Genomic DNA, 15162 nt, shown 5'->3' with positions numbered 1-15162 from the left:
GCCGTATCCTTCTTATCAATCTTGATCCTGCTAAACCGAAGAAATATGTTCTAGCTGGAAACCCAATGAACGAAACGAAACCAAGTACCAAAAACAGTTTCGACCAAAACTTAGAATCCTTCATCATCTCTGGGGGTGGCTGGTAAAATGTAGTTATTGCATTTGATAGGAGAATTCCAAATATGGGGAAGATGGTTCCATTAACAATGGCAGAGATTGAACCAATTGTAAGCACGGGGATCTCAGGTTTGTTAAGATAGGCAAGGTGTCGGAGGGAAATTTCCTTTGCTTTTTTTGCAGGGTCTTCGTTGCTTCTGCCCTCTGATTTGCTGATATCTTGGACATCATAACCTACGGGTAATCCAATTGGTATTGAGAAAGAGTGATGACTGCTGTGGCCTATAGATGATAATTCATGGGAGATGGAATGATTCAAAGACATATGTTGACTAGAGTGCCTCCCTCCGTCGGATGAAAGACTAGTGTGGGCATTTTTGAGATAATAACTTTCAAATTGTCACAAGTTCCCTTTAAACTCTGTCAGAAGTTCCCCTTTAACTACACTTTGTATATGAGAAGAATCAAGAATGTGATCTTGGTCACATGTCTATTGCTTTGGCATGAAGTACCACCATTATTTGCTCACAAAATCTCATGGTAAAAGATTTTGTTGTTTTCAGGTAACCTCACCTTCTCATGATTCTATTTGCAATCAAAGTGTGAACTAAATAAGGCTCTTAAGAAAGTCTTTTCATGCTTCCTCTCAATAAACAACATTTTATATTTTGCTGAAAACTTGTCTGGAATACTTTTCGGGTGTTCTATCTAGCAGTATTACATCTCTAGTTTTTGTATCTTGTATGCATTGTCTTAGATATCTTTCACCCAATCTCTCACCTCAACGAAGGAATGCCATCATAGAAGTAATAAATATTCAAATAAATGATTTTGATAGAGTTATCATGACAAACCTTTGCTTCGCTACTATATCCTTTCATGGACTTTATCTGAATCCACCCATTAAGTCCTATGAGGGGCAACAATGCCAATACAATCATAGTCAATTGCCAGTTTGCAGAAAAGGCAATAACCAGACCAGCAACTAAAGTAGTTGCATTCTCAACAGCCAAAGCAAGAGTATCGCCAACGAGACCCCTGACCATCGCTGCATCTGCTGATAATCTAGCTCCGATAGCTCCACTCGAGTTCTCAGGCTCATCAAACCATCCAACATCCATGTGCACAATTTTCTCGAAAGTCATAAGCCGTATCCTTCTTATCAATCTTGATCCTGCTAAACCGAAGAAATATGTTCTAGCTGGAAACCCAATGAACGAAACGAAACCAAGTACTAAAAACAGTTTCGACCAAAACTTAGAATCCTTCATCATCTTTGGGGGTGGCTGGTAAAATGTAGTTATTGCATTTGATAGGAGAATTCCAAATATGGGGAAGATGGTTCCATTAACAATGGCAGAGATTGAACCAATTGTAAGCACGGGGATCTCAGGTTTGTTAAGATAGGCAAGGTGTCGGAGGGAAATTTCCTTTGCTTTTTTTGCAGGGTCTTCGTTGCTTCTGCCCTCTGATTTGCTGATATCTTGGACATCATAACCTACGGGTAATCCAATTGGTATTGAGAAAGAGTGATGACTGCTGTGGCCTATAGATGATAATTCATGGGAGATGACCCTGCTAATGGTGTGTTAGATGAATTGGTAAGAAGGCAAAAATACTCTTTTATAATGAACACTATCATAAATTAAATTAAATTGATAATTAATTCGTCTCAAATTTTGACTAAACTTAGTGGCAGCTTGTGAAAACTACCAAGATTTTCTTTTTACTTAGGTGCATTTTTGTCATTTCGACGTATGTGAATTTCAGGTGCACGGACAGGGACTAAGGGGGATTATCTAGCAAAACTTGGTGTGTGTTTGTATTTGGTCAACAATTGAACCTTTATGTATGACCGCAATTGTATCAGCGTTCCTTATTGTGCTAAGACGATGAGCAACAATAACAGTAGTTCGGTTTGCCATTACTCTATCAAGTGCTTCCTGCACTATCCTTTCGGATTCTGCATCCAAAGCACTAGTGGCTTCATCAAGAAGTAGAATCCGAGGGTCCTTCAGAATGGTTCTTGCAATCGCAACCCTTTGTTTCTGACCGCCTGATAATTGAGTTCCATGCTCGCCGACCATGGTGTCAAGTCCCTAAACACCAATTCCTATCTGTCAAAATATCAGTTACTAAACATTTTTATTGAAGAATGATATAGGTATTTGACCTGAGGCATTTTGTCTATGAAATTGGCAGCATTAGCAAGCTCAGCTGCAGCTTTGATCTCTTCATTTGTTGCGCCATCCTTTCCATAAGATATATTGTCTTTAATGCTCGAAGCAAACAGTACAGGCTCTTGACTCACTAGTCCTATTTTACCTCTGATCCATTTCAAACGGAACTCCCTTGATGTTTATACCATCAAAAGAACTTCACCTGCCTGGGATCATAAAACTTTCCATCGACTTATTTACTGTAGAATTCCACTTCCTGCTCTCTCCGACGAAAGCCACAGCCGCTACCACTTTGTATAAATAGAGAGAATCGAGAAAATTCGTTATCTTGATATATGTTGGATTAGCTGAAGTAATCAGTCTTGATTCTAGTATCTCCTCGAAAGCCATCGGTTTCTTCTTTTGGGTCCAGAACGCATTCGCATCTCTGGCTTTCTGTTGATTGTTCTGCGACATTTTTCCTGCAGCTCGCCATGGCGCGAATGCTGTTATAATGGGAAGCCTGGGCCTAAAGAGCTGAAAATATGGCCAGCATAACTTGAAAGAAATGAGGCATGTTTTGTGGAATATTGACAGGGTTCTGGCAATATATAGATGGACAGAGAGCAGCAAAAAAAAAACAAAAAACCTTGGCAAAAGAGGCATAAAAGCTACGCGTATTGTCTAAAACAATGCAACAATAGACAATCTCATGTTGATGGAGAAGAGGTTTAACAATGGAAACTACCAGTCATGTGATGGATTAGACGCTCACAAGGATTCAATGAGGACCCGCAAATATCTACACTAATTACGTCGCGCCTGTGTAGCCTCTGTCCAATATCAACTTGAGCCATACCTAATCCAAAATGTACACACACGCCCAAAACACTGTGGCATTACAGTATCAGCGCTAGACCTGAAGTGCAAGACGCCTCTTGAACGCTAGCTCAACACGCCTCTTTAGCAGTTTCCATTATTTTTTACAGATTGTTTCTCCGCCAGTAAAAAATGTGACCTGAGAGCAAAAGGCACCAGTTAAACATCAATAATGTTTGCTTGGACTAAATACATAATATCATATTCTACTATATTCATCTATACACACTTACACTACCTGCAATAAGTCTCGCCTATATCTGATGCAGCCAATATGTTTTCTAATACTCCCACTTTAAATTTTAGTCTCCAACGTTTAGGCAAACATGGACTCTGATAACATCACTTGCATATTGCCAAAAATCTTTGCACATTTGCATAAATCTAACCTCTTATACACAGACTGAGACAACCACCAAGTCAACCGAAACCACATAGGGTCTATATCCATATTTCTAAACATCGTGCATTATGCAAAAAAACCTACCTCTAACACAGACTGGAAAACCAACACCACGACACAACCACGATAAGTCGTCTACACCTACTTTGCTAAAACACCGCAGACATAGCGACCTAGATTGTGTTTACAAGCAAAAAGAATGCTAGGCCCAGACACCCCTAATGAGCAGCCATTGTAGAAGCCCTATGCCACTCGTCTAAACAACCGGATTTCAGCAAAAATGAAGCATGAATTGCACTTTCCAAATGAGGCCATAGTCCAGACACCATCATTTTGTTTTTCAAACCTTTCTTGAAGTTGTTCACTAATTCTCACTGTTGTAAAAATTAACCAAGAACTGTTTACCCGCTATATAATGAAGAATCCTCCTACAAGTGGCATGGACCTGGTCTTGCTAATCTCACAGTAGCGCACAATAGCATGATGGAGGATGAAATCATCTCCATGCATTGCAAGCACACAGCCCTGAACATGACACCTAGTTCCAAAGAGCATCAACTATCTCAACTATCGAGATTAACAAAACACGAACAAAATGTCTCCAAGAATGTTGCTCTTGCATCTACGAAACCATGCCAGTGTTGCAACTAGTTTTGAATATATACTTGATCTCAAATTTCCAAAAGTCCTTTCTGCAGAGTTCTAATATGCAAGCTCATCTTAATCTTAATGTTTCTCAATATTATCCTGTTTTTCTCTTAAGAAATGGTATATCAACACTCGAGAACATGCCACCTCATGCAAAAGATAACATTCTCATTAATAGACCCCCTTGAAAACTACTCATCTCATAATTAACTATCAATTCTAATTAGTTAGGAAGAATCTTGCAGAGAATCATTATAAAGAATTGGGTATGCTTATGATGGAGTGACATGTTTACCCCACCTACTTTGGGATAAGAACTATTTCAGAATTAATGTACGCCAGCAAACCAAATATTACTAGGAATTCTCATATTTGCAGTCTGTCCTGTCATAGGACAAACATCTGATACGGTATTATTGCCAAAGAGTATGGTGGTGTATTTCACCTCTTCCTCAAGGAATAGGACTCTTGTGACTTTCAAACAAAATTTTGGAACACAGTAGGTCACACTCCAACTAAATAAATATATTCATATATAAATAGGCCCTTGTGAAAAGGGAAAAAAAAGTGACAATGGATTTTTCCTCAAATAAGTATTTACTTTTTAGAATCTTTGCGTATATATTACCCCTCAAATAATTTGTAGTTGCAAATTTAAATCCACCCCCCCCCCGCCCCCCCCCCAAAAAAAAAAAAAAAAAAAAACCCACACACACACACAAGACCCAACACGAAATCCTGCACATTGGAAATTTCTGTCTCTTGAGCTAATGGTGTTTGTTTTCAAACGGAATGTTGGATTTACAGTTATCCCCCAATTAATCACCCTTTGAAGATCAGCCCCCCATAGGATTCTCATTCCCCATCTTCTCTCTCCAGTGTCCCAGAATTTCAAAGTCTGATGCCCAGTGGAGAAGCTGGCAAAGTTCAAGTGTTGGGGATATTGAATCTTATCATGCTCCAGAGTCTAATGTGATTTGAAGATTGGGGGGAATGATTTCCCCCAATGGTAATGATGAAGAAGAGATTTAGCAAAAAGTTTACAAAATGGCAAAAGAAGATGTTTGGGTTTGTTAAGACAGCTGGGTGGAGGCTTCAGAAAGAGGATGAGGAAGTCCAAAGATTTTGACAAGAGATCGTGGTTCACAATGAGCATAATTACTTGGCAAAGCTAACAAGTTAACACCAGTACAACTTTAGTACAACTCCAGTGATCATATTGTTGATTGATTGGTCTCTAATATTGAATTGATGATGGATTTGATGAAAGTTTGATCTGAGTTAATCGAGGATTAAGTTAAAGACAGACATGGTACTTTTTCCCACTTTCACAACAAAAAACATTAGCTTATGGCAAACCCATGGGAGTAGAAACACTCACATCTAGCAGGTGAGAAAGAGAAGTCCATGATCATCCTACAAAAGTAGAAGGAAGAACAAGAAATTAGAGAGAATAAGAAGTGAGGGATAACAAGGCATACCATTGGTTTTGACTTTTGAGGATGGAGAAAGCCATGTTGGTTTGTTAGAAATATATTAGGATTAATGAACTAAGAGACCCTATTAGTCACCATCAAGGTTTTAAATATCGGATGTCGGGTTCATGTCGGACGACTGAAATCCATGTCGGATAGCGGAAATCGGGGATATATCGGGGGACATGTACTAAATATCGGATTGCCATATCGGGTGATACGCATATGTATAATATCATTTCACACAAAAATCTGGGTATAGAATTTTGTTCATAATTTTACAGTTTAATCATACGCATATAGATTATTTTTTGTGATGAAATATAAAGACTATTTTGATCGGAAAAGGACTGACATGCTGATTTGAATGGAAAACTTTTTGATAGTCACAGTCAGGAAAAAAACAGTAAAAAACAGTCATACCTGACGGATGAAGAACTGAGGAAAGCTGGAGCTTCGGCTTCCGAAGGCGAAGGGGGAGAGAGAGGAGAAGGCGGCGCCGGAAAGGATCGATTCCGATGTCCAGGGAGGAAGCGTCGGCGATGGCAAGGAAGCAAGAGAGTGAGAGACGAAGAAGAGGAAGCCGGTGGGTTCCCAGCGCATTTGCCTAGTTTTTTTATGTTCGGGTTGGTTTCTCTTCAATCGGGTGACCCTTAACATTAGAACGGGTCAATTGGTTGGGTTTTCATCACTAAACCCAAACCCAATAAGCAAAAATAGCTCTAAACCGATAACATGGCATATCGGCCGATTTTTCAAAGTTGAAATCGGGCGATATGCTCGATATATCGTCGACATATCCGACATTCTTCTAAAAACCGACATTCGACTTAAAACCCGACTCGTGTCGTTGGCACCTTCAATCCGATATGTCCGACCTATGAAGCACGGACACGCATAACATGAAGCCGTGTCGTGTCTGTCCGTGTCGGACACACGTGTCGAACACACGTATCCTATGTATTTTTTTAGGATTTGCCTCGTGTCGGCTGTGTCGGATGCCGTGTCGGATCCGTGTCCGTGCTACATAGTGTCCGACATGTCGGTCACATTTAAAACACTGGTCACCATCAATTATCTTTTACTAATTTAGAAAAAATTTAGGGAATATACCAGGCATATTCCCTAAAAGAGTAGGTGGAGGGAATGAGAATAGAAAATATGAGAGAATTGAGGGGTAATTTGCAAATAACAATATTTTGGGTTTAACTTCGCAGATATGGATGATTTGAGGGATATATGAGAAAATCCTTATTTTTTATAAAAAATTTTGGATGAAAGTTACTATGTTCTTTAATTGCTAATTTAATCTATGTTACATGAGTGTGGGTACGGGCACGAGTACGAGTACATGATACAACAATTTGTAAAGGTAGGATAAGGGGACACCAATATACAAATTTTGTATACACATATATTGTAAATTGGAATTAATAATTTTATGAGAACAAGGATGAGAGTTAAAATTCCTATAATATTTTTACAGTCTTTTTATATGAATTATAATTTGGAAAATCACTAATTTTTGAAGTAGACATCCAAACGACCCTTCGAAATCATAATTCGGAACCTGACCAGTGTCAACGGACAACGAGTTTCAAGAAGTGGATGTGAAGTTCAGAGTATGTGTAGAAAATGTATGACTAGTGTTTTAAATCAAAAAATGTACATGTACGTGTCATGTCAGGTACAGCGCAGATTAGAAGTACCGGTAACACAGATTCTAGTGAAAGAGAGTAATGTGCACCCCTAATGTTAAAATTGAAAGACCAATCTTTGTTTCCATACTCTACCAGATGTTGACAATCGTGAGCTCCCCCCCAAGCACAAGGAATCGCTCAAGCCTTCTAATTGCAAGATCCTTATCTCATTTACTACTTACAGTCCTCAATAAGCTCCTCATATGAGGATGTTATCAAAAAGCTTCTCTTGATTTATCTCTTAATCTTTCATACCAAACGTCAATCTCCTCTATTAACTTAGCCACAAAAAAATTCATCTTTGCTTCCTCGTACTGATGAACTAATGTTCATACTTAATTCTAGGTGATCATAATGGGTGATGAGAGAGCCAATCAAAAGTTTCGCAACTTATGCTCTTGAAAGGATCAGAATCTTTAGGATAATGTTGTATGTTGGATTGTGGAGATAAGTCATAAAACTTATCTAATAAAGGATAGGCCAATGTTTGTATTTTAAACTCCCAATAGAGCAAGGGTTGAAATTTACCAAGTAGTTCATATCCTAGTGAGAATTATCATTTTGGTACAGTGAATTTAAAGCACACTCTACACACATTAGAATGAAAGTTATATGAAAATACCCTGAAATGCACGGTTGCGAGTACGAGTACGATTTTGGACAAGATACAAATTTTTAGGCAAAATAGCCAAATTGGTATATTTGTTGACCCTCCGGTGACAGATTGCGTATATATTTTTTATTTTACAAATTGTATATTATCTGGACTCCGCGTCAAATTGGTATATTATCTTAGACTCTGGCGCTAAATACCCCTTAGTTTGGCCAGATCCAAATTTTCTGGCCAGTTTTCTCACGTGACGTGCTTTACGTATGCCCAGCTAGCGGGATTTATTGCACAAAACCCCTCATGTTGCCAACTATTCTTTAAAAAACCTCCCTCCTCCTCCCCCTCTCCCATCACCCACGCCCACTAGTCAGCAAACCCTAACCCTCACTCCTCCTCTTCCCCCTCTCCCTCCTCCTCCTCATGTACATTTTTAGAAGCAGCAACAGCAACAAATTAAAACAATAGTTTCTCATTTCAAAGTTGCGTATTTTGTATTGCCACTCTGTATTTAATTCTTCATTGTCGGGATTCTGCCCGTCTTAGAGAGAGACGAGGGGGGCTCTGAAGAGAGGGATAAAATGGATTAAGGGGATTAAGACTGAGTTATCCTCCCAAATTCACTTTAATTTTCTGTTATTCCCTTTCTGGGTATCTTTTCATTTTTGATTTCTCGAACTGTTTTTTTTGTGTATAAAAATCGCTGTAAAAATCCACTTTTTGTACTAGCCTGATCAAATTTGTAGCTTGTACTAGCATTAAAACTCTACCTGCCACAGAGATTTCATGATGTAAATTTTAAAATATAAAGCTCTTAGCAATGAGAAAACAGGATGTGGCCAGTCACGGCCCGCACAGTGGTAAAGGTATTTTATGATAGGAGTATTGCATGGTTTGCCAGAGAGAAAGATCTCTTAGGATGTGTTCTTTAGGGCTTTGGAAGTATCTCAGGTTGAATTCCTTCCCTTCAAATTTCTCCACAGGAACACATTTTCCCTGTATCACTTATCATGATTGTATTTGTAATCAACATTGACATTTTTATAGTTTATCATCCTTAGCAGTGTCCAGCCGTAGTTCTAGTGTTGTTCTAAGTAGTAAATACATGAGGAGGAGGGGGAGGGGGAGGAGTGGGGGTTGAGGGTTTGCTGAGCTGGCGAGCGTGGGTGATGGGGAGAGGTTGAAGAGGTTGAGGAGGAGGGAGAGGAGGAATAGGAGGGTTTTTTTAAGAATAGTCGCAAGATTAGGGGGTTTTGTGCAATAAATCCCGCCAGCTGGGGATCACGTGAGCCGTCACGTGAGAAAACTGGTTGGAAAATTTAGATCCGACCAAACTTAAGGGGTATTTGGCGCCGGAGTCTAGATAATATACCAATTTGGCGTCGGAGTTCAGATAAAATACCAATTTGTCAAAATCAAAAAAATATATACCAATCTGTCACCGAGGGTCAACAAAATATACCAATTTGGCTATTTTGCCCAAAAAATTATAAAAGATAAAGTATAGGGACACGGCTAAATCTCATGGGATATAATCATTATTTCGAGGTATATATGTAAACAATCGTTTTAAATCATAGTTCTTCAAGCTTAAATGTATTTGGCCCTTATCAAGGTTGTGGAAAGTAGATAGCATCGCATAGTGGTGACTGGTGAGACACTGCTAAGACTATTTGGGGTTACGACGGCAAAAAAGCGACAAACAATGCGAAGTCAAAAAGTAGTTCAGTTTAAATATGTAACAATATTTTAAAAAAAATTCAAGAAACATCTCAAATTCTACAAATGGATATTTGCTTATTTATAGAGAACCTAAACATGAAATAGACGTATAATAATTAGTTAATCACATATATTAACAAAGTGTTGTGGTAGAGGCCATGGTAGGAGAGCTCAGGTGGTGGAGCTTAAAGACTCTAAGGCAAAGAAGAGGAGCATGGAGATGCTGAGGAAGCGGCAGTAGAGGAGCTGTGAACTAAGGAGGTAGTGGGGGGAGGCGATAGAGGAGCTTCCAGATGAGGAGGTGGCGGAGGCAGTGATAGAGGCTCGAAGATGAGAGGTGACAATGAAAGGCTTGGAGATAGTGGTGGAGGAAGTGAAAAAGGCGGTGAATGGCAATTTTTTTTGTTCTCTCTGTGTTTTGATTCGAATCGAAGAGAAAGAAAAAAGCAGGGAAAGTTAAGTAAAGGATAAGGTCCAGGTCATGTTTGGCTTGAGCTCGAGTACAAAAAAAGGAACCAAATAATAATTAAAAAGCAGTCAAAAACGGTTAAAAACGCTACTTGCCACTAAATTGTGCTCTTTGCCTCTACTGCAAGTAAATAAAAAACTCCGCCAAACTCAGCCACTATTGCCAATATTGTAGCGGGGTAGGTTATAGTGGCACTGTCTACCGCTATTTTCAACGGTGACCCTTATCCAACAAGTTACAAAGATGGATGTGAGGTGTAGGGTATATATCTAAGGAGTGTATGACGAATGTTTTAAATTAAACATGCATTGCATAATTGAGTACGGGTATGAATAAATATCATGCATAGATTTAAGAAGTGTCCAAGAAGTGTCGGGTATGACATCATACTAGAATTACCCAAGTAACATAGGAAGTACTCAATTCTTCATGAAGAAAAACAGACTAATGACCAATAAATATAATACAGAAGAGTAAATCCTACTTACAGTATTGTTAAATTTAGATATGTGGAGGTGTAATCCAGATGGGTGGAGGCCATGTCAATCTCAATTCCGGAGGATAGCAATTCTTAAAACTTTGACTGCTCAAGTCGAATATTCCGATATCACGTTCAAATCCTTTTTCTGCTGTAAGAATGTCCCAAAAGTCATCCGTAAAATAGACACGGTTCTCTTCTAGCCCGGACATCCCTTTTGCTGAAAGGGACACAGAGCACCAGGAACCTATGAATAGGGAGCGATCACCCAAGCTCCTTACTGGAATCCATGTACCCGTTTCAGGGTCCAGACTACTAATCTCAAATAAGTTAGTTTGATCCGTAGACTTTTCCTCCACGAAAACACTTTTCCTAAAGACATGCAAAAGAACCCCAGATGAGTCCACCAGATACCTGGTTGCGGAATAACCGCCGCGGCTCTTGGCGAACAAGGACTTCCTCAGAGGAGAAAACGGACAGTGGAGGTCGAACGCATAGATTTTACCGAAGATAGTGAGCGCAAGGAATTTACCATCGCGATATATGACATCAGCCATGGGACGCCGCGTATCTGCATACAAGAGATTCCATTTTTCCTCGCCCGATCTGGCAAACATGAGGTCACCGCGCCGTCCGATGGCCACGGCTGCAAAATCGCCATGGGTTGGGTTTGAGGACAGCACAAGCTTTCTTATTCCGACGGCTAATCCACCCTGTATCTTTGTGTAGCACTGATCACCATCGTCATGACTTATTCGAGAGCCCTCAGAATCGTCAACAGGATCAGCATAAGGATAGGGCCTGATGGAAGGGAGCTCGATTCGAGATCTATTGAACGGATTGAGGAGGCCAGGGTTTCCGAGCTCATCTATGACGGTAACCCATCCGAACTGAGATCCGACTATCCACTTGCCGCGTATCTCTGGTAAAGGATGAATCTTTATGAAAGAATTATCCTGGAAATCGAAAAGCGTACAGAAATCACTCTGCTCGCAGTCGCCGGCACCGTCACCGGAGAACAAGAGATAAGGCTGACTCCTGCGCAGGGGACGGGGCATGCAGTTCTCCGGCGACGCGATCGACGCCCACGAAGTGCAGACGGCGGAGAAACTGCAGTAGTCAACGGCGGAGAGGCGTTTGGCTATGAGGGTGAGTACCTCGCCCAACAGATTCGCCCAATCTGGATGCGAGGAGGGGACGGTCCCCGACGCCATGGCAGAGGTGGCTAGGGTTTCAATGGAAGAGGATGATGATGAGGCTCTCGAGCCCCTGTAGATCCGAGAATCCAACATTTAGTGTTATTATAAGAGTGACATTACAGACACACTCTCCACCGTACCCCCTCTCCTGCTACAGTATAGAGGGTCCACCTGCGATTTTTTTAAAAAAATCTCAGGTGGACCCTCTGCAGTGTAGCAGGAGAGGGGATATGGTGAAGAGTGTGATGGAGAGTGTGCATATAGTGTTATTTTTATTATAACCCCCGTCAGCAAAAACTAGGCCCCGTATCGAGGGGGCACTTTGGTCTTTTAGAAAAAAGAGGTTTATATCCCCAACTGGGCCCCACATCGAGGGTCACTTTGGTCTTTTAGGAAAAAAGAAGTTTATACCCCCACACATCAAGATCCCTTTTAAGTGCTTTATTCTGTTCTTTTCTTTTCAGAAAACGCTTCCGCCTAAATAATCCTAGGCGAAGTGCATACTCAAAAAAAATCATATGCATTCAACTTTTAGTTTCCTTAATATTTATTTACATATTTTTTTCCCCTTCTCGTCAATTCTATTTTAAATTTTAATTCTAAGCTGGGTGTTTGGGATGCACTAGACATACTTGACCACGTCATGAGAGTTCCCAAAAAAATCTTTTGAATATAAGATCTGCTTATAATTGGTCATACGTATAAATTATACAAATAGTATATGTATAGAAATATATATATAGATATATACTATTTGTATAACTTATACGTATATAAGAACTTTAAAAAGGCTATGAATACCAAAAACAAAGAAGATATAAATATTGACTTCAAAAATTCCATGCATGTAAGCTTTCTTAAACTATAAAAGTTGATAATACAAACAAAAAAAAGCCATGTTTGCATACCTGATGGTAAAAGAGTATCGAAGGGGGAGAGAGAAAAATTAAAGAGCCAAAAAAGTTATTGATCTCTGAATTGATGTATGTACACAGATGAAGACATGCTTATATATATATTTATGCACGTGCAATGCACGTGATTAAATATCAAAAAATGTTTTTTGTATGTTTATTTCATTACTTTAAATAAGTGAGATTTATCTTGAGTTCAAATATGTATACTTGAATTATAAGATTTATTAGTATTTTATTTAAATATTAATAAAAATAAATGTAATGGATTTTAAGCTAAACTTGGATGAATATATGTAACTGGGATATTGTAATTGTTATTATGAATTGTAGTTATAGTAATGAAGAAAATATTTCAAAAATTTAAGTTTATTCAAATATTTTTTAATCAAAAAGCTAAGATAATTGTTTGATTTACTGCAAACTTGTAAATTCTTTTTCTTCTAAGAATTTTAAATTGATCACCACCAACACCTAATAGGTCTCTTATTCAACATGGTAATATTCTCAACAAGTAACAATTAGTAAGCCAATGATTTTTTTGAAAACATTGAATATTGAAGTTTGTGACAACCCCAAGCAAAATCATCACAACAGTAATTCTTTGCCAATTGGTTAAAGAGGCCACCTTTATATCATAAATGTTAGATCACATGTTGTGCTAGTTATCAGGAAGAGTACTTTACGTCTAGCTGACAATATATCCTTTCACAGGATCAATAAAAGCAGTTTTTTATCGATTGCCTCTAACGAAATGCAGGATCATATCTATAGACAATAATAAAATATAGTAAAATGGATAAATATCAAAGAGTAATTTTATGTGATGTAAGCAATCACATAAGCATACAAAACTACTAATAACTTTGCATGAAAATGCCTTACAAAAATTCCTAATTATAATTAAAAATTAAGTTGTTATATAAAATGATTTAAAAATATTGTTCTTGAAAATTTCTAATTGAACCAAGATCAATCTTTCTTCACCTTTATCTTTTTTCTGGGCAACTCTAGAGTAGCATCTTCATCATCTACGTCGATTGTAATAGCAGGCTGGGGTTGAATTTCTTGTGCTATTATATTGCCTTCGCCTCGTTCATCTTTTGTCTTTTCATCTAACTTCACCAGGAATTTGAAACTTTTGCCGATGTTCAAAACAAAATTTTGAAAATATGGACTCTGATTATTTTCTGTTGCAATGAGAACAAATGTTATATTAATACTTATGAATTTGTTTATTTTCTAATTTACTACTTGAATAGAGTTAGGAATTACCTCTTTCTTTTTTGTAATGAATTTTTCTGCTTTGCATCCAATAAGAGTTTCTGCTGCGTCAAAGAGTGTTACTCTTGCATTATCCGTGCCATTTTCCACGAGAATCTTAACTAAGTACCTGTATTTTTCATTATTACTTTTTAAAGATAATTAGTATTGTATTTTAATATGTTCATGGCATAAAAAATATATATTACTTAACATTGGTACTGGGTCATCAATGATTCCGCGGTATTTGTCATTCAGACACTCTTTACTAACATCTTTATCAACCTTCTTGTCACAGCCTTTGCAAGCATAGAACCATGGTTCGAGCCTATTTAAAATAGTAGTTATCTTTGCCTTAAATGTGCAATACCGTGGCTGTATATTAACAAAGTTTAGTTAGATTTAAATTTGTAGATAAGAATATATATATAATATTGTACCTGTATTGAATTCTGTGACGTATGCATAATATCACTAATATGAATTTCCTTGGCATTTTTAAAAAGTGTCGATGGAGATCCTTTTGCTTTTGCAGCTTCTTCCAAGTGAAACCTGCATATTAGATTAAAATATAATACTATTTCATTATTGGGTTATATGAAAGTATGCTTGTTTTGCTTACCATTCCCTTAATTCGCTAGCTAGTTCTATTTTTGGGTTGATACATAATAATGAAATAATTTGCAACGATATGCTTGTATCTCCTGCAAAAATGAGAAAATTATAGGATTAATTTTATGTTTAGCTATCTTTAATAAGAATTTCAGCAATAATTTATGTACCTTGATATATAGAGATTTTAAAATATGATAATCCTATTACAGGCCTATATTTGATTTCTGCTTCAAGAATTGAGCCTTCATTTGTAGCCAAATCTCCAAATAAAGTTGCACGCATTGGCATTCCACTGCATATGAAAAAAGGAAGAACGTTAATATTTTTTTCTCTTATGATATTAGAAATAAGTAACATGAATATACCTTATATCCATAAGCGTGATTTCTCTCCTAGTGTCTGGTTTGTTGTGTCTTGTAATATAGTTGATCGCCGGCTACACATTAGTTGTTATTGTAAGAATATTTGCAAGTGATTTGATAAAAAGATTATGATCCTGTAGATTAATGTTTCA

The 15162-nt window shown here is 38.0% G+C and overlaps 3 protein-coding genes across 3 annotated transcripts; all 3 read right to left on the bottom strand.

Moving 5' to 3' along the window:
- Window positions 791-2753, bottom strand: LOC109832487 (ABC transporter B family member 4-like). The gene is made up of 4 exons (XM_020399841.1): window positions 2551-2753; window positions 2291-2468; window positions 1974-2216; window positions 791-1547 (listed from the first exon to the last, which is right to left on the bottom strand). The coding sequence occupies exons 1-4, from the start codon at window positions 2751-2753 to the stop codon at window positions 894-896; spliced, it is 1278 nt and encodes a 425-aa protein (XP_020255430.1). The 3' UTR covers window positions 791-893.
- LOC109832616 (F-box protein SKIP23-like) lies at window positions 2799-11943 on the bottom strand. The gene is made up of 2 exons (XM_020399987.1): window positions 10668-11943; window positions 2799-2813 (listed from the first exon to the last, which is right to left on the bottom strand). Exon 1 carries the CDS (start codon window positions 11869-11871, stop codon window positions 10681-10683), a length of 1191 nt encoding a protein of 396 aa, XP_020255576.1. The 5' UTR covers window positions 11872-11943; the 3' UTR covers window positions 2799-2813; window positions 10668-10680.
- On the bottom strand, window positions 14291-15100 carry LOC109832023. Its single transcript, XM_020399481.1, has 4 exons — window positions 15014-15100; window positions 14816-14940; window positions 14656-14737; window positions 14291-14585 (listed from the first exon to the last, which is right to left on the bottom strand). Exons 1-4 carry the CDS (start codon window positions 15022-15024, stop codon window positions 14426-14428), a joined length of 378 nt encoding a protein of 125 aa, XP_020255070.1. The 5' UTR covers window positions 15025-15100; the 3' UTR covers window positions 14291-14425.

This window comes from Asparagus officinalis, chromosome 3 (genome assembly GCF_001876935.1).
Source record: "Asparagus officinalis chromosome 3, Aspof.V1, whole genome shotgun sequence".
NCBI lineage: Eukaryota > Viridiplantae > Streptophyta > Magnoliopsida > Asparagales > Asparagaceae > Asparagus > Asparagus officinalis.
This window is presented reverse-complemented; position numbering and strand designations above follow the sequence as displayed.